Source organism: Oncorhynchus masou, chromosome 21 (genome assembly GCF_036934945.1).
Source record: "Oncorhynchus masou masou isolate Uvic2021 chromosome 21, UVic_Omas_1.1, whole genome shotgun sequence".
Taxonomy (NCBI): Eukaryota; Metazoa; Chordata; class Actinopteri; order Salmoniformes; family Salmonidae; genus Oncorhynchus; species Oncorhynchus masou.
The window spans coordinates 35,928,608-35,954,627 of NC_088232.1; the positions used below are offsets into that span (position 1 = coordinate 35,928,608).

Below are 26,020 nucleotides of genomic sequence, written 5' to 3' on the forward strand. Positions count from 1 at the left end.
TCAAAGGTTTATTCCTTCTGTATCTTATACAACCCTGTTGTTTGTTTGTTCTCAGATCATCAAGGTTTTGAAATGTAGGAATGTAGAGCCATTTGAAGTGTATGTTGTGTTTTGTTGTGACCTGCAAGGCAGACAGGACAGTAGGGTATTAGTTTTGGTCATGATCTTGATTCGAGATGTTCTCATGTCTTATCACATGTTGACTTTCCAGTCAGATTGCAGATACTCTTATCCTGGGCACCAACTGTTCTGTAAGTCTATATGTTCTGTGTTAATTGAGAAATGATCTGCTGTCTTTCCTCCCAGTCTGAGGTCACCTCCCCTACAGACAGTGAGGACCGGACCCCCGGGCGGCTCCAGGCCATCTGGCCCCCGCCCAAGCCAAAGGATGAGGAGGAGAAGGTGGGGCTCAGGTACACCGAGGCAGGTACGGACCTGCGCCATCCTGGAGCTCTCCACTTACTCAACACTGCGTCTAAAGTATCATACAATGTCCTGTTAAGAAATGCATGTATGCTGTTGTCTGCCTTAACTAATTCTCACAAGACAAGATAGTCTTAACAAATATAAACTGAGTGCCTCCACCCTGGTTTAACCAGGGCAGACGCTCTCCTTACAGAATCGGTCTATTTAGTCTAATTGAGAGGTGACACAAACATGTAGTGCAGCCCTGCTGGTATCTACAGAGCCAGCTAATCACAGAGAGAGAGTGTAAGATAACCCTTAAATCCATTTAAAGCAGGAACGCACTGAAACCTTCCCTCCACAGTAATGCTGCTGTCTGTTGAGACGTCTGGTAGAATCACACAGTATGGTGGAGCTTTGGGAGGTAGTTTGGAGATAGGCTGGGGGTGGGCAGCCTGCCATTCTCTCAGCCTGTCTCTCTTTGAAGAAGAATACTCACACAAATAGGGTAAAGACACAGAGGACTCTAAATAGGCTGATCTAATAACATTACAGGGAGAAGTTCATTTAACTTAATGAAGTGTTGGTTGCAGAAGACCTGCTGTACTGGAGCAGAGCTATGTGGCAGCTATATCAGGCCATCTCATGAAGTTTGGAAGGTTGAGGAAAACATGTTTACGTGTGTGCGCGCGCGCGTGTGTGTGTGTGTGTGTGTGTGTGTGTGTGTGTGTGTGTGTGTGTGTGTGTGTGTGTGTGTGTGTGTGTGTGTGTGTGTGTGTGTGTGTGTGTGTGTGTGTGTGTGTGTGTGTGTGTGTGTGTGTGTGTGTGTGCATGCGTGCGCACATCCATATACTGTAGGCACGTACCCACACACACACACCATTACCATTAACTCTTGTGCTTTCACTCTCTCCGAATTTTAGCCTTGAAACAGCATTGTTGGTTTGTAGAAATTGCTTGTGTAACCCTAATTATTTTACTCAACTATCTATTGTTTACCCCTAAGGGCCCGATGTTAAAGAGTTACCATCAAGTTATTTTCTATAGTTGAATCATTCCAAGTAGCAGTAACACAAACTTTAGGGGCACAACAGGTTACATCTTCACTTATCTGACACACATCATCTCTCATGTGAATTCCTCCTCACGTGCAGGTGAGTCTGGGAAGGGTATTTTCAGAAGTCCCAACATAAAATATATATTGCAACGTCATAATAAAAGTCTCAGATACACATTACATGTTTCTGATTATATACTGAACAAAAATATAAATGCAACGTTAAACAAATTCAAAGATTTTACTGAGTTACAGTTCATATAAGCAAATCGGTCATTTGAAATAAATTCATTAAACCCTAATTTATGGATTTCACATAACAGATATCTTTATTTTTTTTATGTAGGAGCGTGGACCAGAAAACTAGTCAGTATCTAGTGTGACCACCATTTTCCTCATGCAGCACGAGACATTTCCTTCTCATAGAGTTCAGAGCATGCCTAACATGCTCAATGGATGACATGTCTAGTGAGTATGCAGGCTGGAAGAACTGGGACATTTTCAGCTTCCAGGAATTCTGTACAGATCTTTGCGACATTGGGTCATGCATTATGATGCTGAAACATGAGGGAATGAGAGCAGATGAATGGCACAACAATGGGCCTCAGGATCTCGTCACGATATCTCTGTGCATTCAAATTGCCATCGATAAAATACAATTGTGTTCATTGTCCGTAGCTAATGGCTGCCCATACCATAACCCACCTCCACCATGGGGCACCCTGTTCACAACATTGACATCAGTAAACCACTCGCCAACACAAAGCCATGCACACTGTCTGCCGTCTACCCGGTACAGTTGAAACCGGGATTCATCCATAATGAGCACACTTCTCCAGCGCGCCAGTGGCCATCGAAGGCGAGCATTTGCCCATTGAAGTCAGTTACGAAGCCATGGTGAGGACGACAAGCACGCAGATGAGCGTCCCTGAGACGCTTGCTGACAGTTTGTGCAGAAACTCTTCGTTTGTGCAAATCCCACAGTTTCATCAACTGTCCGGGTGGCTGGTCTCAGACGATGGTGCAGCCGGATGTGGACGTCCTGGGCTGGTGTTGTTACACATGGCCTGCGCTTGTGAGGCCGGTTGGACATACTGCCAAATTCTCTAAAGCGACGTTGGTAGAGAAATGAAGATTACATTTTCTGGCAACAGCTCTGGTGGACATTCCTGCAGTCAGCATTCCAATTTTGCACGCTCCCTCAAAACTTCAGACATCTGTGGCATTGTGTTGTGTGACAAAACTGCACATTTTAGAGTCCCCAGCGGAAGGTGCACCTGTGTAATGACCATGTTGTTTAATCAGCTTATTGATATGCCACACCTGTCTGGTGGATGGACTATCTTGGCAAGGAGACATGCTCACTAACAGTGATGTAAACACATTTTTTTAAATTTTTTTAAACTAAATAATATTTTTGTGAGTATGGAACATTACTGGGATCTTTTCTTTCAGCTCATGAAACATGGGACCAACACTTTACATGTTGCATTTGTATCTATTCTTCAGTATAAAATATATATTTCTTATTCTAAAACCAGGGCTACACTTACATACTTTAAAACACCAAACAAGCATACTGTGATATCCCATCTACAACAGATTGCTTAGTGCAAATAGCTTTACTGTTGAGTGTGCTAACTTGCTCATACTACCAGAATCTCTTTATAGAATTCACTGCACAATTAGATGAAAAAAAAACTATTTTGATGTGGTTGTCGAAGACATTCTTATTCTCACATACACTGAGTGTACAAAACATTCAAATATTATAAATTGAAGTGCCTTTGAACGGTTTATGGCAGTAGGTGCCAGGTGTACTGGTTTGTGTCAAGAACTGCAACTCTGCTGGGTTTTTCACACTCAACAGTCTCCCATGTGTATCAAGAATGGTCCACCACCCAAAGGACATTCAGACAACTTGACACAAGTGTGGGAAGCACTCGGGTCAACATGGGCCAGCATCCCTGTGGAACACTTTCGACATCTTGTAAAGTCCCTGCCCCGACGAACTGCAGCTGTTCTGAGGGCAAAAGGAGGGTTGCAACTCAATATTAGGAAGGTGTTCTTAATGTTTTTCACTCTCAGTGTATGTTGGCCTTATAAACTATATATTACTGTAGTTTACTGTGGGATAACGAGGCAACATAAATAAAGCAGTCTTTGAAAATTCAATATCTTTCACGGTACCAGCAAGGACATTAAAAACAGGTTGGTTTAGTTTCCTAAATAGGCACTTTTACTGGCATAGCTGTAAGTGATCCACCCGACAGTAACTGTTGTCAGATGTTATTGTTGTCTTAAAAAAATAGATTCATGTCCTTTATTGTTCTTCAAGTGGTCCGTCGAGACAATGTCTCTTTTGTCTCTCAACATCAGCCTAGTGTAATATGGAAGAGGAGAGGAGGATGCTTTACTGCCATATTAGTTACCCCTGCAATGATAGGTTCATCTTGTGTGCATGTCACTATTTTACTGGTTAATGTACGATCACAGAGTCAATTATCTCATGAATGGCCAGTAAATTTGATGGCTTTTGAAAGTGTCATCTCTGGCAGACATTAGAATAATCCTTCAAACTAGCGAGACATTTGAGATGGTCTTGCGCTGTGTAATTGTATTTATGTAGAAACATTTATTACATTATGGTGTCCTACAGTAAGTGTCTGTGCTCTTTTCCCTCACAGAGCACCAGGCTGCCCTCTTACAGCTGAAGAGAGAATGCAAAGAGGAGGTGGAGAAAGTACATGTACGTTCATCTCCTTGTGCGAAGCAGTTCACTACATATAGTTCCTACTGGTTTCAGCGCTGGGGTTTGTTTCAATCAAGAGAGAGAGAGAAAGGTCTGCAACTGTAGTCACCTCACCATGTCCTCCTGGAATGTAATAACAACGTAAGTTATAGTGAACCCAGGAAACTGCAGTTTTCTTCAGAGACACTAGATGTCACCAATCAACCACAGAAGCAAAGCTAACCTGTGTCTTTAGTGAGTGGACTCTCCAAGCTGGATGTCTGAGCTTGTCCCCATAGTGTGGTTACCACTTCTCTTCATCACCATAGAACACTTACAGCCTTTAGTGTCTATCTAAATGTTATTGGCCTCACCTGTTGGGCTTATTTAAAACTGTATGTCAAAGTGGGTCTGGTGTGTCATCTTTTGACTCCTTCAAATGGTCATTTCAACTAAAGCATCTCAGTAATTGACACACCTCTGTGGCATAACACTGTTGTCAGTCCCAAGGTTTTGTCAGCATAGAAATGGTCAAATGTGTTTGACTCTGTTGGAATGATAGTGCTCACCTCCAGTAGGACAGACCACATTCACATTTGATATGCGGTCAGCATTGATTCTGGAAGCTGTGATGTCCTCATATGAAATAAGATCACCATTTACAACCTGGATGCTAGATGCACACAGATATCTAATTTACTGAACTGTCTCTCTCCAACTGGAAATGTCTCCATTACCCTATGAATTTAGTAAATTCCACTGAAGCACTATAATGCATTGTGTGTTCAACTGAGCCACCAGTGCCAAGGAGGTGCAACTGAAAACAATATTTCAAATAGTTTCTCACAGGTCTCAGTGGAGTAGTCAAATGTTTTCTCTGTCTTCCAAGATCAGCCTGAGATTAGTAAGAAGGCATGTCAAACCATGCCAGATGATAGAGCAAACTATTGACCTTATTTATGGAACTATTTTTTTGGAAGATCAAGCTTATTGGAGCAAAGTGTCTGGAAAGTGTGTCTTAAAATTACTATTATTACAGCAGTGCTGATTCTGCAGATATAGGTTACTCTGTCTTCCTCTGTGTGTTACCCTGTCATTTGTCCCTGATCCCTTGCATTAGGCCATGATATTGACACTCCTAAATATGTAGTTAAACCATGAGAAAGGATAGAAACGTGCCTAACACATTTTCCCAGCTGACCACATGCTAACAAGGAACATGTGTCGGATACAGAGCAAAATATTTTCCTTTACACTTTTCCTCAAGTTTGTCTGGATTTTGTGTTGATGTTTGAAACATCTATCAACATCCAGCTTATTAGCTCTTCATTATGTTGTCAGTCATTGTACTTTTCGGTTGGCGATGAAAGATTGGAATGAAAATGAGTGGGCCTTATGTTAGAAATTGCTACATTTCATCTCATGAAGGTCATGATGAACATTTTGAGTCACCCAGGGGTCTTTTTGGAGCCCCACAGTATGTGATTCTGTTTCATATGGCTGAGTGGGATGTTTCTGATTTATCTCTGTGCTCCTGCTCCACACAGGCAGACTTTGAGCTACAGATCTTCCAGGTGCGAGGGGAGCATGCTGTCGCCATGTCCCATCTGGAGGGAGTCATCTGCATGATGCAGACAGACCGTCAACAGGCCTTCAGCCTGGGCCACGAGAGGGGCGAGCTCCGTGAGGCCTGCGTGTCCACCGAGGACGACCTGCCTCCCAAAACTTTTCGGAATGTCTGCATCCAGACAGACAGGGAGACCTTCCTCAGGACGCCCGAGGGTGAAGCCAGTCGGCCCAGTCTCGGCCCCAGTCAGAACGTGCCTAAGAAACTCAACCTGAGTCTGCATGGAGGAGCCTCAGGAATCCCCGGCCCACCTCCCCCGCCCCCTCCCCCCCTTCCTCCCCTCCCTGGCCAATCAGGACCGCCTCCACCTCCTCCTCCTCCACCTCCCCCGTTACCTGGCAACATGGGGCCACCGCCTCCACCTCCCCTCCCAGGTTTTGGTCCCCCACCTCCCCCTCCCCCTCCTCCGGGGTTACCTGGAGCTGGTCCTCCCCTTCCTCCCCCTCCACCTGGGTGTGCCCCACCCCCTCCTCCTGGGGGTGGATTATTTGGGTTTGGGTTCGGCCAGGCAGCAGAGAAGGCCCCAAGGAAACCTGCATTGGAACCTGCTACTCCCATGAAGCCTCTATACTGGACGAGGATACAGATCCAAGACAATAAGTATGTACTACTTCTATAGCCCATTCACAAGCTTTATTATCATCCTTGTCTCCCCAGTGCCATCCGGTACAGAGACACTGTCATTCAGTAATGCATCAGGCTGGGTTGACCTCCCCTGCACCAGTACTCTGGATGAGTACAGGTGACCCAGTGAGATGTAGTGGATTATTCAGCTAATTTCCAGTGGCTGTGGTTTGTACTGCTGAATACCAGGCTCCCAGCTTTATGGCCTTGTATTTCTATGGCTGGATTAGTAGAGGAAGTTGACTTGTGGTTCACACTCTCTGGTCCTGGCCAATGGTGGAGGGTTGAGTGGGCCACAGGGGTTTCATGTCTGCTATAAAGTTTACAGGAGAACAGAATTCAACAGGACTCTTAACTGTAACAAGTTTTTGGGCTAATGGACATTATGAGGGGAAATACAGTACACTTTGAAATAAGGCCAGGTCAACGAACAAATGTGAAGATATACACAATTTGACTGTGTACACAGAGCAGGCTTTATGAGGCACCTGTAATAGGAAGGAATAGTTAACACTAGTGTTTCCCCTAGGATTTCCTTCAGCAAATTTAGCAGGGGATTATTGGAGTCTTCCTGCAGTGTGTGGGAGGGGGGGGTACATCTTCTACATGCATATAGGGGAATGGCATACATGATATACAATGCATTCGGGAATTATTCAGACCCCTTAGCTTTTCCACATTTTGTTAGGTTATAACTTTATTCTAAAATGGATGAAGTAAATCAATAAATCAACTCAGCAATCTACACACAATACCCCATGATGACAAAGCAAAAACAGGTTTTTAGAAATGTTTGCAAATGTATTACAAATAAAAAACAGAAATAACTTATTTACATAAGTATTCAGACCCTTTGCTATGAGACTCAAAATTGAGCTCAGGTGCATTCTCCATTGACTTCATTGATCATCCTTGAGATGTTTCTACAACTTGATTGGAGTCCATCTGTGGTGAATTCAATTGATTGGACATGATTTGGAAAGGCACACACCTGTCAATATAAGGTCCTACAGTTGATAGTGCATGTCAGTGCAGAAGCCACTAAAGGCACAATAAAACCAGCTTGGAATTTGCCAAAAGGCGAAAGATTCTCTGGTCTGATGAAAACAAGATTGAACTCTTTGGCCTGAATGCCAAGCTTCACGTCTGGATGAAACCAGGCACAATCCCTACGGTGAAGCATGGTGGTGGCACCATCATACTGTGGGGATGTTCTCCGTGGCAGGGACTGGGAGACTAGGCAGGATCGAGGCAAAGATTAACAGAGATAAGTCCAGAGCAATCCTCTTTGAAAAACTGCTCCAGAGCCCTCAGGACCTCACCTTCCAACAGGACAACGACCCTAAGCACACAGCCAAGACAATGCAGGGGTGACTTCGGAACAAGTCTCTGAATGTCATTGAGTGGCCCAGCCAGAGCTCAGACTTGAACCCGATCGAACATCTCTGGAGAGACCTGACATCCAACCTGACAGAGCTTGAGAGGATCTGCAGAGAAGAATAGGAGAAACTCACCAATACAGGTGTGCCAAGCTTGTAACGTCATACCCAAGAAGAATCCATTCTGTAATCTACTGTCAAAGGCGCTTCAACGAAGTACTGAGTAAAAGGTCTGGATACTTATGTAAATGTGATATTTCAGTTTTGTAGTAATTTTTTTTTATAAATTAGCAAAAATGTATAAAAACCTGTTTTTGCATTGTCATTATGTGGAATTGTGTGTAGATTGATGAGAGGAAAAAAACAATTTAATTAATTTTAGAAGAAGGCTGTCACGTAACAAAATGTGGAAAAAGTCAAGGGGTCTGAATACTTTCCGAATGCACTATATATGGGAATTGCATACATACCATATAGGGGAATTGCATACATGACATATAGGGGGGTGAATACATGAAATATAGAGGAATTGAATACATGACGTATAGGGGATTGAATACATGACATATAGGGGATTGAATACATGACTTATAGGTGATTGAATACATGACTTATAGGTGATTGAATACATGACTTATAGGGGATTGAATACATGACATATAGGGGATTGAATACATGACTTATAGGGGATTGAATACATGACTTATAGGGGATTGAATACATTACATATAGGGGAAATGCATAAATGACATATAGGGATTTGAATACATGATTTACAGGGGATTGAATACATGACATATAGGGGATTGAATACATGATTTATAGGGGATTGAATGCATGACATATAGGGGATTGAATACATTACATATAGGAGATTGAATACATGACATATAGGGGAATTGTATACATGACTTATAGGGGAAATGCATAAATGACAATACAGGCATGATCCGGGCATTTATAAATGTTGTCTACCGTGGAAGCACAAAGGCTTTGTGGAGTTTATGTAGATTTACTTTCCCAACATTTTCTGACATTGTTTCCTCCACTGCAGCGTGCTGGAGTCAGAGCCCATTGCATGGAGTTATTTGAATTAGTCCCTGTGAAGGCAGTATGAAATGAAAGGGTGGATTTTCAGGAGTAACATTATGTTCTTGGTTAAAGCTTATTCTGGGCTGTCCCAGACAGTTACTTTCACCACCGCTGTGGGAAGCCAATAGCAAATAGGACCCAATTGGACTCACTTCACCCTAATTGAGTCTCTGGCTATGTGGTTGATTGCTGTGGTATTTCAGCCATGACTAACTTGCCAACTTTTTGGAATGTTTGTTGAGTTCACTTTGTCTCCACAGTTGTAAAATGTCTCCTCTCGGGTGGAACAACCCGGGCCTGCCAAACCCTGACCTCATGACATGACTAGAGAGAACCCAAACACATTTAAGGCATATCTACTGTATATACAGTATGGATACAGTGCTTCAACCTACGTCTACAAAAGCAGTGTAAAAAGTGTCAAACAGTAGGCCTATTACATTTTACAAAGGGATCCTTTATAGAAAGTTGCTCAATCATGCAACATTACACAGTAGTATCAGTAGATTAGCTCTACTTTGAAAGTTAAAATGACCTGTTATACACAGAGTATACAAAACATTAAAAACACCTGCTCTTTCCATGACATACTGACCAGGTGAATCCAGGTGAAAGCTATGATCCCTTATTCATGTCACTTGTTAAATCCACTTCAATCAGTATAGATGAAGGAGACAGGTTAAAGAAGGGTTTTTAAGCCTTGATAAAATTTATTTAACTAGGCAAGTCAGTTAATAACAAATTCTTATTTTCAATGACTGCCTAGGAACAGTGGGTTAACTACCTGTTCAGGGGCAGAACGACAGATTTGTACCTTGTCAGCTTGAAGATTTGAACTTGCAACCGTCCGGTTACTAGTCCAACGCTCTAACCACTAGGCTACGCTGCCGCCCATGGATTGTGTATGTGTGCCATTCAGAGGATGAATGGGCAAGACAAAATATGTAAGTGCCTTTGAACGGGGTACGGTTGTAGGTGCCAGGCACACCGGTTTGTGTCAAGAACTGCAACACTGCTGGGTTTTTCATGCTCAACCGTTTCCAGTGTATATCAAGAATGGTCCATCACCCAAAGGATATCCAGCCGACTTGACACAACTGTGGGAAGCATTGGAGTCAACATCCCTGTGGAACACTTTCAACACCTTGTAGAGTCCATGCCTCGACAAATTGAGACTGTTCTGAGGGCAAAAATAGGGGTGCATCTCAATATTAGGAAGGTGTTCCTAATGTTTGGTATACTCAGTGTACATACAGTAACTCTGCTCACGTGGGTGGGTCCTGATGAAACTGTCTCGATAAACCTGCTGCCTGGGAAGCTGCCTGACCTGGGCTATAAACAGGCTGAGTTATGGCTGACTTCATCTTCCTCTCCCTGCATTATCAGAGACTAGGAGGCTGGATCACGTATCATGCCGAGTCTAAGGCTACCGCACTGTCTGACCCAAGGGGTAGTTGTCTTCTGTGAGTTAAAAGAGGAATGGAAAGTAATGGTAGCAGAGCAGGGCTGAACTCTGGAAGACTCCTGTACAGAGACATCTTCAGACTCCCTCTCTGTTTGCTTTCAGCGTTACCCAGCAACAGAGGAAACAGAATACCTCCTATCTTCCTGGTAGTTTATTTGAAATGCTCCTTTAGTGCTGAAATCTCACATCTCAAACTCAGGGACACTTAACTCACATGATTTTCAGAAGCCTCAGTCATAAATGTCACTTTCTTAAAAAGTGGAAATGCATTCTTCAAATTCTCACTCCAGCAAACGTCTGCTGTAAATCAAAAGATGGAAGTAAACAGTGGACAGCCCGAGTAAACATCAAATAAACTGCTTCATATCTGTTTATCTCTGTCACAGGACAATTTGTACTGAGCAGTCCACTAGCTATTCTACTTCTCCCAAGACGTCACCTCTGTAACGCACTCTTCTTTCATCACAGTAACACTGTCACTAAAGAGGGTTTTCTGTTGAATTGGGGTGCTCCTCAGCATATAGAAGGGTATCTCACCCCCAGCCCCAGACTAAAAGCCTGTCTCTTGTTTCCAGTAATAATACACTATGGGGTTCTCTGGAGGAGCCAGACATCGTAGACACCAAGGAGTTTGAGGACCTGTTCTCGAAGGCCACTCTGCAGCCAAAGAAGAAGCCCCTCTCAGACACCTTTGAGAAGAAGGCCAAGACTAAGAAGGTTGGTTTAACTCATACATTCTCTTCTTTCCCCCATGCTGCTGCTATTATGTTGTGTTGGCTCCTACTGTTTTTCCTCTCTCAGGAGGAGCATCTTAAATATCTTGGGCTTGGAAAGTGATGAGTGCTATTGGACTTTCCATACAGGGACCCATATGCTGTAACTCTAAAGCTGTTATCAGTATCGACGACACACTATATTTTGCATGGTACGTTGTAATTCTCAGACACCTGTCTTCTCGAAAGAAAATGCTTTGTCATCGTAATGGTGTTTAATTGCTACCACACGAGGGCGTTAGTGGCACATTTAAATTCATATTTCCTTTACTCGAGTTTCCTCGTCAATATTAGGAATGATTGAGATTAGGTAGCCAGAAAGAAAATATTGACATAAACACATTTTTGAGGACATTATTACTGTTACTCCAGTAAGAGCATCTGCTAAATGAGTATAATGGTGTCAGCAGATTATCCCATATTCTCCGACCCTAGACCACTTACCTCTGGAACATTCCATTAGGAGCTCTGCTGAATTAGCCCAAGTAAGGATCCCAGCCTTACATGGAGTCTAATCTAGAAAGAACACAAAGTGTGCAAGGAGTAAACTGCTCCCCTCCCTTTTCTCCTCTTACTCCCAACTGTCCAATTCCTGGTGATTGGTGTAGCCAGCTCTTGCACTAGGTCAAAGCAAGCTATCAGGTGGCAGTGAGTTCAGTTCTCTTCTCCTCTTTCTAGCTCTGTGAATGGAAGAAGAGCTGAGTAGAATCCACCTTTCGAAGACCTTCTGCTTACACTTCACAATCAGCTGCAGACTAAACTGTTCTATGCCATGGCTTGGAATGTTCTTTGGATTGTACTTTCAACTAAGTCTGATAGTTATTTTCCTACTGAACCTGGTCATAGTTATCGTTTGAGAGAAATTATAGAACATGCACAATTACTAACGTTTTCCTGGGCTAATGCAGCTTGGTCAGATATCAATGTGAGCTACGAAGCTGACTTTGGGGCCAGCCAGTCCTGCAGGCAGGGTCAGTGAGACAGAAGATAGTTGGCAGGACTGATCAACCCAGCTAACAACAAACTTCCCACAACTTTAGAGAATGTTCCCTTAAGGGTCTCATTAGGTCATTAACTAACGTTTTCATAAGAATGTTCCTGTGATGTGCAAGGAATGTTTGCAAGAGACCATTCCCTTAATGTCAAATAGAACTTACCCAGAATGTGGTTACCATGTTCTCAGAACTAAGATATGAATGTTATAGACACAATTCATGCAACGTGGCAAAAGCATTCATGTGTCCAGTTTTCTGTGGGTTAGGAGACTATTCCATTAATGTTCTACCACACATACAGTGCCTTGCGAAAGTATTCGGCCCCCTTGAACTTTGCAACCTTTTGCCACATTTCAGGCTTCAAACATAAAGATATAAAACTGTATTTTTTTGTGAAGAATCAACAACAAGTGGGGCACAATCATGAAGTGGAACGACATTTATTGGACATTTCAAACTTTTTTAACAAATCAAAAACTGAAAAATTGGGCGTGCAAAATTATTCAGCCCCCTTAAGTTAATACTTTGTAGCTCCACCTTTTGCTGCGATTACAGCTGTAAGTCGCTTGGGGTATGTCTCTATCAGTTTTTCACATCGAGAGGCTGAATTTTTTCCCATTCCTCCTTGCAAAACAGCTCAAGCTCAGTGAGGTTGGATTGAGAGCATTTGTGAACAGCAGTTTTCAGTTCTTTCCACAGATTCTCGATTGGATTCAGGTCGGGACTTTGACTTGGCCATTCTAACACCTGGATATGTTTATTTTTGAACCATTTCATTGTAGATTTTGCTTTATGTTTTGGATCATTGTCTTGTTGGAAGACAAATCTCCGTCCCAGTCTCAGGTCTTTTGCAGACTCCATCAGATTTTCTTCCAGAATGGTCCTGTATTTGGCTCCATCCATCTTCCCATCAATTTTAACCATCTTCCCTGTCCCTGCTGAAGAAAAGCAGGCCCAAACCATGATGCTGCCACCACCATGTTTGACAGTGGGGATGGTGTGTTCAGGGTTTAGAGCTGTGTTGCTTTTACGCCAAACATAACGTTTTGCATTGTTGCCAAAAAGTTCAATTTTGGTTTCATCTGACCAGAGCACCTTCTTCCACATGTTTGGTGTGTCTCCCAGGTTGCTTGTGGTAAACTTTAAACGACACTTTTTATGGATATCTTTAAGAAATGGCTTTCTTCCTGCCACTCTTCCATAAAGGCCAGATTTGTGCAATATACAACTGATTGTTGTACTATGGACAGATTCTCCCACCTCAGCTGTAGATCTCTGCAGTTCATCCAGAGTGATCATGGGCCTCTTGGCTGCATCTCTGATCAGTCTTCTCCTTGTATGAGCTGAAAGTTTAGAGGGACGGCCAGGTCTTGGTAGATTTGCAGTGGTCTGATACTCCTTCCATTTCAATATTATCGCTTGCACAATGCTCCTTGGGATGTTTAAAGCTTGGGAAATCTTTTTGTATCCAAATCCGGCTTTAAACTTCTTCACAACAGTATCTCGGACCTGCCTGGTGTGTTCCTTGTTCTTCATGATGCTCTCTGCGCTTTTAACAGACGTCTGAGACTATCACAGTGCAGGTGCATTTATACGGAGACTTGATTACACACAGGTGGATTGTATTTATCATCATTAGTCATTTAGGTCAACATTGGATCATTCAGAGATCCTCACTGAACTTCTGGAGAGAGTTTGCTGCACTGAAAGTAAAGGGGCTGAATAATTTTGCCCCCCCCAATTTTTCAGTTTTTGATTTGTTAAAAAAAGTTTGAAATATCCAATAAATGTCGTTCCACTTCATGGTTGTGTCCCACTTGTTGTTGATTCTTCACAAAAAAATACAGTTTTATATATTTATGTTTGAAGCCTGAAATGTGGCAAAAGGTCGCAAAGTTCAAGGGGGCCGAATACTTTCGCATGGCACTGTACATTACCAATCAAAGGTTTGGGCACACCTACTCATTCAAGGGTTTTTCTTTATTTTAACTATTTTCTACATTGTAGAATAATAGTGAAGACGTCAAAACTATGAAATAACACATATGGAATCATGTACTAACCAAAAAAGTATTAAACAAATCAAAATATATTTGAGATTTGAGATTCTTTAAAGTTGCCTTGATTACATTCTCTCAACCAGCTTCATGAGGTAGTCACCTGGAATGCATTTCAATTAACAGGTGTGCCGTGTTAAAAGTTAATTTGTGGAATTTCTTTCCTTATTATTGCGTTTGAGCCAATCGGCTGTGTTGTGAGAAGGTAGGGGTGGTATACAGAAGATAGGCCTATTTTTTTCACCTTTATTTAACCAGGTAGGCTAGTTGAGAACAAGTTCTCATTTGCAACTACGACCTGGCCAAGATAAAGCATAGCAGTGTGAACAGACAACACAGAGTTACACATGGAGTAAACAATTAACAAGTCAGTAACACAGTAGAAAAAAATATTCTATGTACATTGTGTGCAAAAGGCATGAGGAGGCAGGCAAATAATTACAATTTTGCAGATTAACACTGGAGTGATAAATGATCAGATGGTCATGTACAGGTAGATATATTGGTGTGCAAAAAAGCAGAAAAGTAAATAAATATAAACAGTATGGGGATGAGGTAGGTAAAATTGGGTGGGCTATTTACCGATAGACTATGTACAGCTGCAGCGATCGGTTAGCTGCTCAGATAGCAGATGTTTGAAGTTGGTGAGGGAGATAAGTCTCCAACTTCAGCGATTTTTGCAATTTGTTCCAGTCACAGGCAGCAGAGAACTGGAACGAAAGGCGGCCAAATGAGGTGTTGGCTTTAGGGATGATCAGTGAGATACACCTGCTGGAGCGCATGCTACGGGTGGGTGTTGCCATCGTGACCAGTGAACTGAGATAAGGCGGAGCTTTACCTAGCATGGACTTATAGATGACCTGGAGCCTGTGGGTCTTGCGACGAATATGTAGCGAGGGCCAGCCGACTAGAGCATACAGGTCGCAGTGGTGGGTGGTATAAGGTGCTTCAGTAACAAAATGGATGGCACTGTGATAAACTGCATCCAGTTTGCTGAGTAGAGTGTTGGAAGCTATTTTGTAGATGACATCGCCGAAGTCGAGGATCGGTAGGATAGTCAGTTTTACTAGGGTAAGTTTGGCGGCGTGAGTGAAGGAGGCTTTGTTGCGGAATAGAAAGCCAACTCTAGATTTGATTTTAGATTGGAGATGTTTGATATGAGTCTGGAAGGAGAGTTTACAGTCTAGCCAGACACCTAGGTACTTATAGATGTCCACATATTCTAGGTCGGAACCATCCAGGGTGGTGATGCTAGTCGGGCGTGCGGGTGCAGGCAGTGAACGGTTGAAAAGCATGCATTTGGTTTTACTAGCGTTTAAGAGCAGTTGGAGGCCACGGAAGGAGTGCTGTATGGCATTGAAGCTCGTTTGGAGGTTAGATAGCACCATCATGGCTACCACAACATAGATAGCACAGGGTCCAAGGATTTGGTAAAAGACCAAGTCCATATTATGGCAAGAGCAGCTCAAACAAGCTATGAGAAATAACAGTCCATCATTACGTTAAGACATGAAGGTCAGTCAATCCGGAAAATTTCAAGAACTTTAAAAGTTTCTTCAAGTGCGGTTGCAAAAACCGTTAAGCTCCATGATGAAACTGTCCCTCACGACGACCGCCACAGGAATGGAAGACCCAGAGTTACCTCTTCTGCAGAGGATAAGTTCATTAGAGTTATTTATTTATTTAGCTCCTTTGCACCCCAGCATTTCTACTGTCAAATCTACCATTCCAGTGTTTTAATTTGCCATATTGTATTTACTTCGCCACCATGGCCTATTTATTGCCTTTACCTCCCTTATCTCACCTTATTTGCTCACATTGTATATATACTTATTTTTCTACTGTATTATTGACTGTATGTTTGTTTTACTCCATGTGTTGTTATATGTGTCGAACTGCTTTGCTTTATGTTGGCCAGGTCGCAGTTGTAAATGAGAACTTGTTCTCAACTTGCCTACCTGGTTAAATAAAGGTGAAATAAAACATTTAGAAAAAGAGTTAACTGCACCTCAGATTGCAGCCCAAATAAATGCTTCACAGAGTTCAAGTAACAGACACATCTCAACATCAACTGTTCAGAGGAGACTGCGTAAATCAGGCCTTCGTGGTCGAATTGCTGCAAATAAACACTACTAAAAGACACCAATAATAAAAAGAGACTTGCTTGGGGCAAGAAACACCAGCAATGGACATTAGACCAGTGGAAATCTGTCCTTTGGTCTGATGAGTCCAAATTTGAGATTTTTGTTTCCAACCATGTGTCTTTGTGAGATGCAGAGTAGGTGAACGGATGATCACAGCATGTGTGATTCCCACCTTGAAGCGTGGGGGTGCTTTTCTGGTGACACTGTCCATGATTTATTTAGAATTCAAGGCACACTTAACCAGCATGGCTACCACAGCATTCTGCATCGATATGCCATGCGATCTGGTTTGCGCTTAGTGGGACTATCATTTGTTTTTCAACAGGACAATGACCCAAAAACACACGTTCAGGCTGTGTATGGGATATTTGACTAAGAAGGAGAGCGATGGTGCTGCATCAGATGACCTGACCTCCACAATCACCCAACCCCAACCCAACTGAGATGGTTTGGGATGAGTTGGACCGCAAAGTGAAGGAAAAGAAGCCAACCAATGCTCAGCATATCTGGGAACTCCTTCAAGACTGTTGGAAAAGCATTCCTCATGAAGCTGGTTGAGAGATTGCCAAGTGTGTGCAAAGCTGTCATCAAGGCAAAAGGGGGCTACTTTGAAGAATCTAAAATATATATTGATTTGTTTAACACTTTTTTGGTTACTACATGAGTCCATATGTTATTTCATAGTTTGGATGTCTTTGCTATTATTCTACAATGTAGAAAATAGTAAAAAATAAAGAAAAACCCTTGAATGAGTAGGTGTGTCCAAACTTTTGACTGGTACTGTACACAGAACATGGTTGGCATGTTCTCAGAATGTAATATATTAGTGTTCTAGACACATTTCATGGGAACATTGCAATAACATTCATGTGTCCAGTTTTCTGAGGGTTAGGAGAATATTCCACCAACGTCCCAACAGACATACTCCAAAACATGCTAAAAAGGTTTTCAGAAGGTTTTTGCTATCATAGATCGAATGTTCCCCTAACAATCGGAAAACAGGACACTCAAACATTAGGTGAACATTACAATAATGTTCTCTTCCTAGAATCGATAGCTGTGAAGTGCCTTGCTCAAAGGCACGATGACAGATGTTTCACCTAGTTGGCTCGTGGATTTGAACCAGCAACCTTTGGCTAACTTAAACCACCCTGGAGTCTCTCTGTGGCTATCTGAGATGGATCAAATGTTTGTGGGTTCAGAGTGACCAGACTGGATGGATACACCCACACTGAGGCCTCTACAGTGGACTGGAGCCTTGACAGATTGATGACAATGTGTATGGATTGGGAAGGGGACAGTCTGGGCTAGTGGCCGATGTTTAACTGCTTGGACGCCACATTCAGTGCCATGGGGTTAGTGGGAATGCTGACACACACGGCTGCAGGAGTGCAGAGTTGCAGCATTGGACTTGACAACAACATGGGGCCTGAGCATTGGCCTGAGCTGTGTGGGCACAAATGCACATACCCACTAGAAATGGGAATACTTTTCTTGGTAGTTCTTAATTGAGATAGTAGATACAGTATGTGGTATAGATATCTATGAGCAGTGAGCTGTACGAGGGGCCGTACTATACTCAGGCCAGAGACAGCAGCCTGTGTTCAGCTATGATTACTTGGAGACACTACCACAACTGTGGAAAGGGTTGGCTACAGCCCCTTGGCACTCAAACACATTTAGAAGGGTCAGCTAAACAAAAGTAACTTGTTTACTGCTTCATCTTTTATCCCTAAAAGTTTATCTTCCAACGTTCAAACTCTCTGAATCATCGTCTGTTGATAGGTTCCCAGAAGTACTGGCTCTGACTAGACAAAGGAGGGGGGAGAGGGGGATGGAGAATGGGGAAGAGAGGAGAGTGGAAAGGTGGAGGAGATGAGGATGGAGAGGGGGGAGGGAAGGGAAGGGAGAAGGAGAGGGGGTCTGGAATGAGGGGAGCTGGAGAGAGGTGGTGGGGGGAGCAGACTGTCATCCAGCTAGCTAACAGACAGAGCCAGACTGGGCCTGTGGAGACATGGGGTCAATCAAGAGCGCTGTCTTGCCTTACTCTGCAATATCTTACCCCGAGGAGATTTGACAAGCCAATATTCCTGTCCTGGCCTCGCCACCACACCGATACGTTTCTACACGACACAGAGACAAGTAATTCAATCTCTGCCCTGTAGTCGTCTCCATCAACTTTATGAAGAGCAGCTACACTCTGCACACATGATGGTTTTCACTGCACTAAGCATGTTTGCCGTAGGGCACACAGTGGTGTGTGTGATGACAGAACACCTATACATGCCTGACGCACTTGTAACTTGTTCAGAAAGTATTGCCAGATCAGATAACACCTGTGGGCCTAGTCGGGGGTGTGATGGGGCGGGGGTGTATGTGCATTATGGAGATTAGCCATTCTTCTCCCATCCCTCCTAATGCACAACTCTACATACAGGACCCTAAGTGGAAGTTGGGCGGTAAGGGAATGGTAGAGGGGTGAGTCTGTACATGGAAGTGCTAATCTGTATCATGTGTCCAATACAACTGAAAGCTGCTGTTTTCTCTGGAGACCTTTTTCTTTCCCGCCACTGATTATCATATCAAAGCAGCAGAGATGACATGCAGGGGAATGAGCTCTCTGTCAGCCTCCACAGTCCATGGCCGCCCAGGACACACCAGACCAGACTGGGGGTAATTGTAGCCATGTGGCTCCACTCGGCTCCACAGTGGGGCTGGAGGAGATGAGATGACACCTGTAGGGGCATTTGAAGTGGAAAGGAGAGGATGCGCGTGTCGCTGCATATTGGGTGTGAGGATATTGAGCAACAGGATCCGGGTGCTGCGCTGCGTTAAGGAGATGAGGAAACCCTGACAGTGCCCCACTCCCACCCACTGCCCCCCAGCCCTGCGTATACACCAGTAATACAGCCTGCGTAAACACCAGTAATACAGTCTGCATATACACCAGTAATACAGCCTGCGTATACACCAGTAATATAGCCTGCGTAAACACCAGTAATACAGCCTGCGTATACACCAGTAATACAGCCTGCGTAAACACCAGTAATACAGCCTGCATATACACCAGTAATACAGCCTGCGTAAACACCAGTAATACAGCCTGCGTAAACACCAGTAATACAGCCTGCGTAAACACCAGTAATACAGCCTGCATATACACCAGTAATACAGCCTGCATATACACCAGTAATACAGCCTGCGTAAACACCAGTAATACAGCCTGCATATACACCAGTAATACAGCCTGCATATACACCAGTAATACAGCCTGCGTAAACACCAGTAATACAGCCTGCATATACACCAGTAATACAGCCTGCGTATACACCAGTAATACAGCCTGCGTATACACCAGTAATACAGCCTGCGTATACACCAGTAATACAGCCTGCATATACACCAGTAATACAGCTATACACCAGTAATACAGCCTGCGTATACACCAGTAATACAGCCTGCGTATACACCAGTAATACAGTAATACAGCCTGCGTAAACACCAGTAATACCCTGCGTAAACACCAGTAATACAGCCTGCATAGTAATACAGCCTGCATAATACAGCCTGCGTAAACACCAGTAATACAGCCTGCGTATACACCAGTAATACAGCCTGCGTAAACACCAGTAATACAGACTGCATATACACCAGTAATACAGCCTGCGTATACACCAGTAATACAGCCTGTGTAAACATTGCACAGCAATTCCCACCACCCATGGTTCTCTGTAAAACAAATAGTGGCTTTAATTTGTTCAGACCCTACATCTTTCGGCATGACATAATCGTTCAAACTGGGGTTTATTAAAGTCATATTTTGAGTGTTGAGTGGGAGAGTGGTTGTAAGATTTGCAGAACGTTGTGTGGGGATGTTGAGCATTCAGTGGAGGGTGTTATTGATGTGTTCTCTTGATCCATTTATTATTGTAACGTATCTCCAGGGTGGGTGAACTCTGACAGGGTTGGCTCCCAGGCACCTGTCTAGCTGCCTGCCCCCTCAGCCATGGCTGTGTAAACTATCAGCTCTCTGATGAACCTGGTGCCCTCTCCCCAACACCAGCCACCTGCTACTCCTCAAAGCACTCCCTCTTCCTTTTGTTATTTTAATCTTCATTTCGGTGTCAAACCAATGTCTCCTCTATATTTCAAGTGTTTTTTTGGTCTGCTGGAAGGACTTCACCTTCACTTGGACTGGTGGATAGTTCTCCCAGTGTCCACTGGATGTAGCTGTTATATTCATCATGGGTTTCTAACAGAGCTCTCAGCATCAGCATCATAACGTTCCTTCCTTGCGTGTCTGAGAGTAAGCTTACAGGTTTGTTCCTCCAGATCAGTTGTAATTTCTCAGTAAGTCAACTAGACAGGCTAATTGGTGCTTCTGGGGCCACAGCGAGTGGCCAGGGTTCCTGGGAAGCTTTTAGTGTGGCCCGACCAGTGCAGTTCATTAAAGGTGTTGGGAAGGCCTCTCACTCTGCCTGCTTCCCCTCTCATGTCCCCATACAGGGTGATCCTCAGTGATAATGGTAATGACGTGGAAGCAGTATGCATCCTACCTTCTGTAATGCAATACTCACTTCTAAGGCTTCTGCTCCTTGGTTCCCACTGGATGGCCCAGTAGCTGAGATGCAGTAATAACGGCCAGTGCTTCCTAATGAAGAAGGCTGAGACATTAAGTTGTAGAGCTGGGCTTTACCTTGCCAAAACTGTTTCTAGCTTAATGGGTAATTCAGTAACAAGTCATTGTGACCATGTGTAGGCACAAATAAAAATCCTGTGAATTTATAGTTTGTTATAAAAAACCTGTTCTTCCAGACTGAAAAGATGTCCTTTTATGGTTTCATTTTTTACTTTTTGACTTTCCTGTGGCTTTATGTTTCCGACTATATCATGCACTTTTAACGGGGGGACTTTTTCTCTATACTCTGTGCTCTGTCTTTTTAGTGATGTCATTCAATAAGTCCTGCTGTCTGTGGCGTGTTGGTTTCTATCCTCACTGTCTCTCAGCCTGTTATCATGGACCGTGAAGGATGATGACACTGTGTAGATTAGTGTGGCTTTAGGGTCAATCCAGACGCTCCACAGAGATGTTAGAATGGCTCTTCTCTAGAGCACTCCTCCTCTCCCCTCCCAGAGTCAATCTATCTTCAAGTGGTCTTGCTCTGGGAAGTGACTAACTGATATTTTCTTCTGGCCTCTCTGGGAAAAAGACTGTGGATGATGTTAACCTGTGTCCCTGTTTCATCTGAATATATCATATTAAATCATATTTTGTATTCTAGTCAAATACATCTTATTAGTTGAATTTAAGATTAACTGTTGGTCTGCATCTTATCAACTGTATAAACTGTGCCACTTCAGTCACATGGTAATGGTGATCAAATAGAGGATGTGTAATCCAATGGAATTCTCACTCTTCGATGTAATCACTGTGATTAAAATATGATATTTATGTCTTTTCTGCAGATTATCAAGCTGCTGGATGGGAAACGTTCCCAAGCAGTAGGCATCCTCATCTCAAGTCTTCACCTTGAAATGAAGGACATTCAGAAAGGTGAGAGCAAACAAATAGGAACTCCTTAACTGTGTTAAAACCACGCTGTTTGGTGCATTATTACTGGAGAATATTGTCTATATTACTGACAACCTGTCATTTCCTCTCTGTCCAACAGTCATTTTTTCAATTAAATAGTGATAAACTTCAGTTACAATCCTATTTTCACCTGATTAGAAAATTAAATACCATAAAAATTATGAAAGTAGTTATTTTAGAAAGAAGAAATGTTGAAGCACCGCTGCAAATTGTTTCCTGCTTCTTGACAGACCCTAATGTGTGAATAGTTCCACTTTTATAGATGAAGTTGTGTTTCATGTCAAATGTGGAAGATTTCCAAGTTTCCCAGACTAGTGCCCCCAGTTTCCCAGACTAGTGCCCCCAGTTTCCCAGACTAGTGCCCCCAGTTTCCCAGACTAGTGCCCCCAGTTTCCCAGACTAGTGCCCCCAGTTTCCCAGACTAGTGCCCCCAGTTTCCCAGACTAGTGCCCCCAGTTTCCCAGACTAGTGCCCCCAGTTTCCCAGACTAGTGCCCCCAGTTTCCCAGACTAGTGCCCCCAGTTTCCCAGACTAGTGCCCCCAGTTTCCCAGACTAGTGCCCCCAGTTTCCCAGACTAGTGCCCCCAGTTTCCCAGACTAGTACATAATGTTGTGAGTGAACAGCATTGGAACAGCATTGGAATGAAATTAGCAATTTTTGCAATTCTGTCTCCCCAGATTCAATCATCATGCAATGGTCAAAATCACATCTATATTTTCCTTCTTGCACTAAAGAGGAGTGGAGTATTTGGTTGTGTTGACTGCACATGTTTATGTATGTGAATTGGGCGGGAATGTCTGAGGCAGCGCTTAGGCGTGCATGGTTTAGGGCCGTTGGTGACAGCCAACTGGGTTGATACTGGGACTGGGACTGGGACTGGGACTGGGAGTGGAGCGCCTGGCAGTCTGAGCATGCGGCCAGCCTGGCAGATTTGTTTATTGTTACCAGTGACGGTTTCCACCGCCTAATGGGAGCGACACCCTGCTAATGATCTAAGTGTGTATAAATCCACCTTCGCAGTCAGCAGACACAGCACCGCCACATAAAAACGCTTGCCCAATGCAAACCAAACAACACATTGGGCCAAGCTGCCGTTTTTGGTTGTGATCATTTTTTCTCTCTCCTACTCCCTCTGTCAGTGTCGAGGTAAAGAACCCCCAATAAAAAAGTCTGCTCTCTCCCAGCGTGAGCCTGCTTCCTACAGCCTTAATGGGAGGTGTAGGTGAAATGGACAATTTGAATCTGACAGTGCAGCAGAGCAGCTTAACAAGCAGTTCTAAGGGCCCTGGTCCCTGGTCCCTGGTCCCTGGCCTGGCCTGCTTGCCTGCCCTTTGTTGGCAAATTAAAAGGACATGGGACATGTAATGTAATTACAGCCACTTGGGAGGAGGGAGTGAGGGGAGGCAGGGGTTTGGTGGCCCAGGGCAGGGAGAGGGAAGAGTGGGGGCCAACGGAGGGCTTGAGCCTAGCTGTGGGACCTCCTGGGCCACCGCAGTTCAAGGCACACCACACACACCCTGAGTGATGGGTGTGAAGTGAAGGGAAAGGGAGTGAGGTGGCAACAGGGTTCCTTTGATCTCCCGGTGTGGATAGATATCCGGACCTGGCCTCCTTTGGCTCAAAGCACTGTGCTGCACTGCGCTGCGGCCCTCCTTTGGTGTGTGATTGACGGGTGCATGACGGGCGCGCTGAGGCCTTAGGTAATCTACTCTATTAAGAGGTAGGAAATGTCCTTCCACCTCCAGCCTGCTATCCAGCATGCTCTCCACTTTGATGCATCATATTGGGCTGCCCTGCTGCCTCAGCTGGTCGTAGGGGCTTGGGGAAGCTCTGGATGTCATTGGAAGAATGCTTGGATTCTGGGATGCAGAACTATTTCTTCTTATTGTGGAGATAGAAGTTAACATGTCTTAATGCCTCCAGGGGTGTCTCTGTATACAGTACAGTCATATGCTTTTGGCTCGACTTCACTGGTAGTTCTTTGCTAGTCATGCGACTCTCAGACATGACACAGCCACAGTGGTGTAGAGAGGGGCTTGTTTCCACTCACATTGGGTCTGTTCTGGGTTGATCTGAGTGCAGGGGTCGCGCTGCAGTCTACAGCTAACAGCACACAGATCCATATCGCCATTGAGACCAGGAGCCATCCCTCCCAGTCTGCCCCCTCCTTTCCTCTCTCCTCCCTGACCTGTACCCAGCCATAAAGCTGTGACTCCTCTTTCTGAGACACTGAGCAGAGCTCTCCCTCTCTTACTTTCTTTCTCTCTCGCACTGCTGACAAGCAGGGGTGAAAGTAGATCAAATGTCTTCCTGGAATGGGGACTTCCTACATTATGTGTGAATGCACTTTGTCATTTTCATGGTCCTTATCACATAATTACATATTGAATCATTTTTTATTTAAAAGGGTCTCTATGGGCCTAATAGGAAATATTTGTTGTTTTACATTGACTTTTACACTTGTGCAGCAATCTAATCAACATGATAAAAGAATCCCCTCAAAATCTGTCAGTTTTTTTCATGGGCTGCATCTCAATCCACCACGTCCGTCTATGTGGGCTTTCTGCATCTGTAGCTGAGCTACAGCGCTGTTTGTCAGACCAGGACACATCACGAAAATTGGTATTCTCCTAAAAATGTTTGTAGTGTCTGAAGAGGTTAGCCTACCGACAACGGAAAGATAACACTCTTACGAACACAATGATATACTCCGTTTTGTTCTGTGACTCCCCACAAGTGTCACAGGATTTGTAGGGTAACCCATACAAATTCATGGAAGTATGGAGATAGTTTTATGACATTTCAAAATGAGGACGTTTAGGGACCAGGGACGTTACAAATGACGTCAGTTTGGCCGGTTTTAAAGAAGTTTGGCCGGTTTTAAGGAAGTTTGGCCGGTTTTAAAGAAGTTTCACCAGTTTTAAAGAAGTTTGGCCGGTTTTAAGGAAGTTTGGCTGGTTTTAAGGAAGTTTGGCCGGTTTTAAAGAAGTTTGGCCGGTTTTAAGGAAGTTATTGTAAGCTGAATTTATGTATGCACTACATCTCGTTCTCACCAACTCATCTCTTCCTTAGCAAGATTTCACTGTCAATTTTTCACATCAAATCAAAGTTTATTTGTCATGTGCTCCGAATGCAACAGGTAGACAGTGAAATGCTTACTTACAGGCTCTAACCAATAGTGCGGAAAAGGTGTGTGTGTGTGTGTGTGTGTGTGTACACCGCCTGGTGTAGAGGTCCTGGATGACAGGCAGCTTTGCCCCAGTGATGTACTGGGCCGTACGCACTACCCTCTGAAGTGCCTTTTGGTCAGAGGCCAAGCAATTGCCGTACCAGGCAGTGATGCAACCGGTCAGGATGCTCTCGATGTTGCAGCTAAAAATGACTGACAAATATGACTGACATGCGGTCATGCTAAATGACCCCCACTATTTATGAGTACCCACTATTTATTTGGCCGGTTTATTTGGCCGGTTATCCGTTCTGGACCATTCCAGCTTACTTTCACCCCTTCTGATAAAAGGTTATTGTTATATATATCTCTCTCTCCTCTACACTCTGAGAAAAAAGGGTTCCAAATAAGTTATTTGGCTTCCCCCATATTAGAACCATTTTTGGAGAACCATCAACCTGGAACCAAAATGTTTCTTCCGGTAATGTTTCTTCCTGGTTCTAGATAACACCTTTTTTCTAAGAGTGGAGCCTCCCCCCCCCCTCTCTCTCTCTTCTCTCCTCTCCTCACCTCTCTCCCCTCCTCTCCTCTCCTCTCCTCTCGTCTCTCCCCTCCTCTCTCTCTGCGGCCCCACTATAGAGATCATTACTGCAGACTGTGATCACTACTGGAGACTGTTTCTAAGAGTGGAGCCTTTTCTCTCTCTCTCTCTTTCTCTCTCTCTCTCCCCTCCCCTCCTCTTCCCTCCTCTCTCCCCTCCTCTTCCCTCCTCTCTCCCCTCCTCTCCCTCTGCGTCCCCAATTTAGAGATCATTACTGGAGACTGTGGTAGTTCTGGCTGCAGGTCCTGGGGTTAAGCAGTTATAGGCCCTCTCATGTGACCCCTGGCCGGAGAGGAAAGCTCCCGTG

At 44.0% G+C, this 26,020-nt stretch overlaps 1 protein-coding gene across 2 annotated transcripts in view; it reads left to right on the forward strand.

Moving 5' to 3' along the window:
• LOC135508246 (formin-like) overlaps nucleotides 1-26,020 on the forward strand; it is a 69,411-nt gene that overhangs the window by 2,773 nt on the left and 40,618 nt on the right. For both annotated transcript variants that reach the window (XM_064928305.1, XM_064928306.1), the window contains exons 2-6: nucleotides 307-427; nucleotides 4,150-4,211; nucleotides 5,741-6,420; nucleotides 10,956-11,097; nucleotides 21,816-21,903. In XM_064928305.1, the coding sequence (XP_064784377.1) occupies nucleotides 307-427; nucleotides 4,150-4,211; nucleotides 5,741-6,420; nucleotides 10,956-11,097; nucleotides 21,816-21,903 (1,093 nt within the window). The remainder of the gene's footprint in view (nucleotides 1-306; nucleotides 428-4,149; nucleotides 4,212-5,740; nucleotides 6,421-10,955; nucleotides 11,098-21,815; nucleotides 21,904-26,020) is intronic.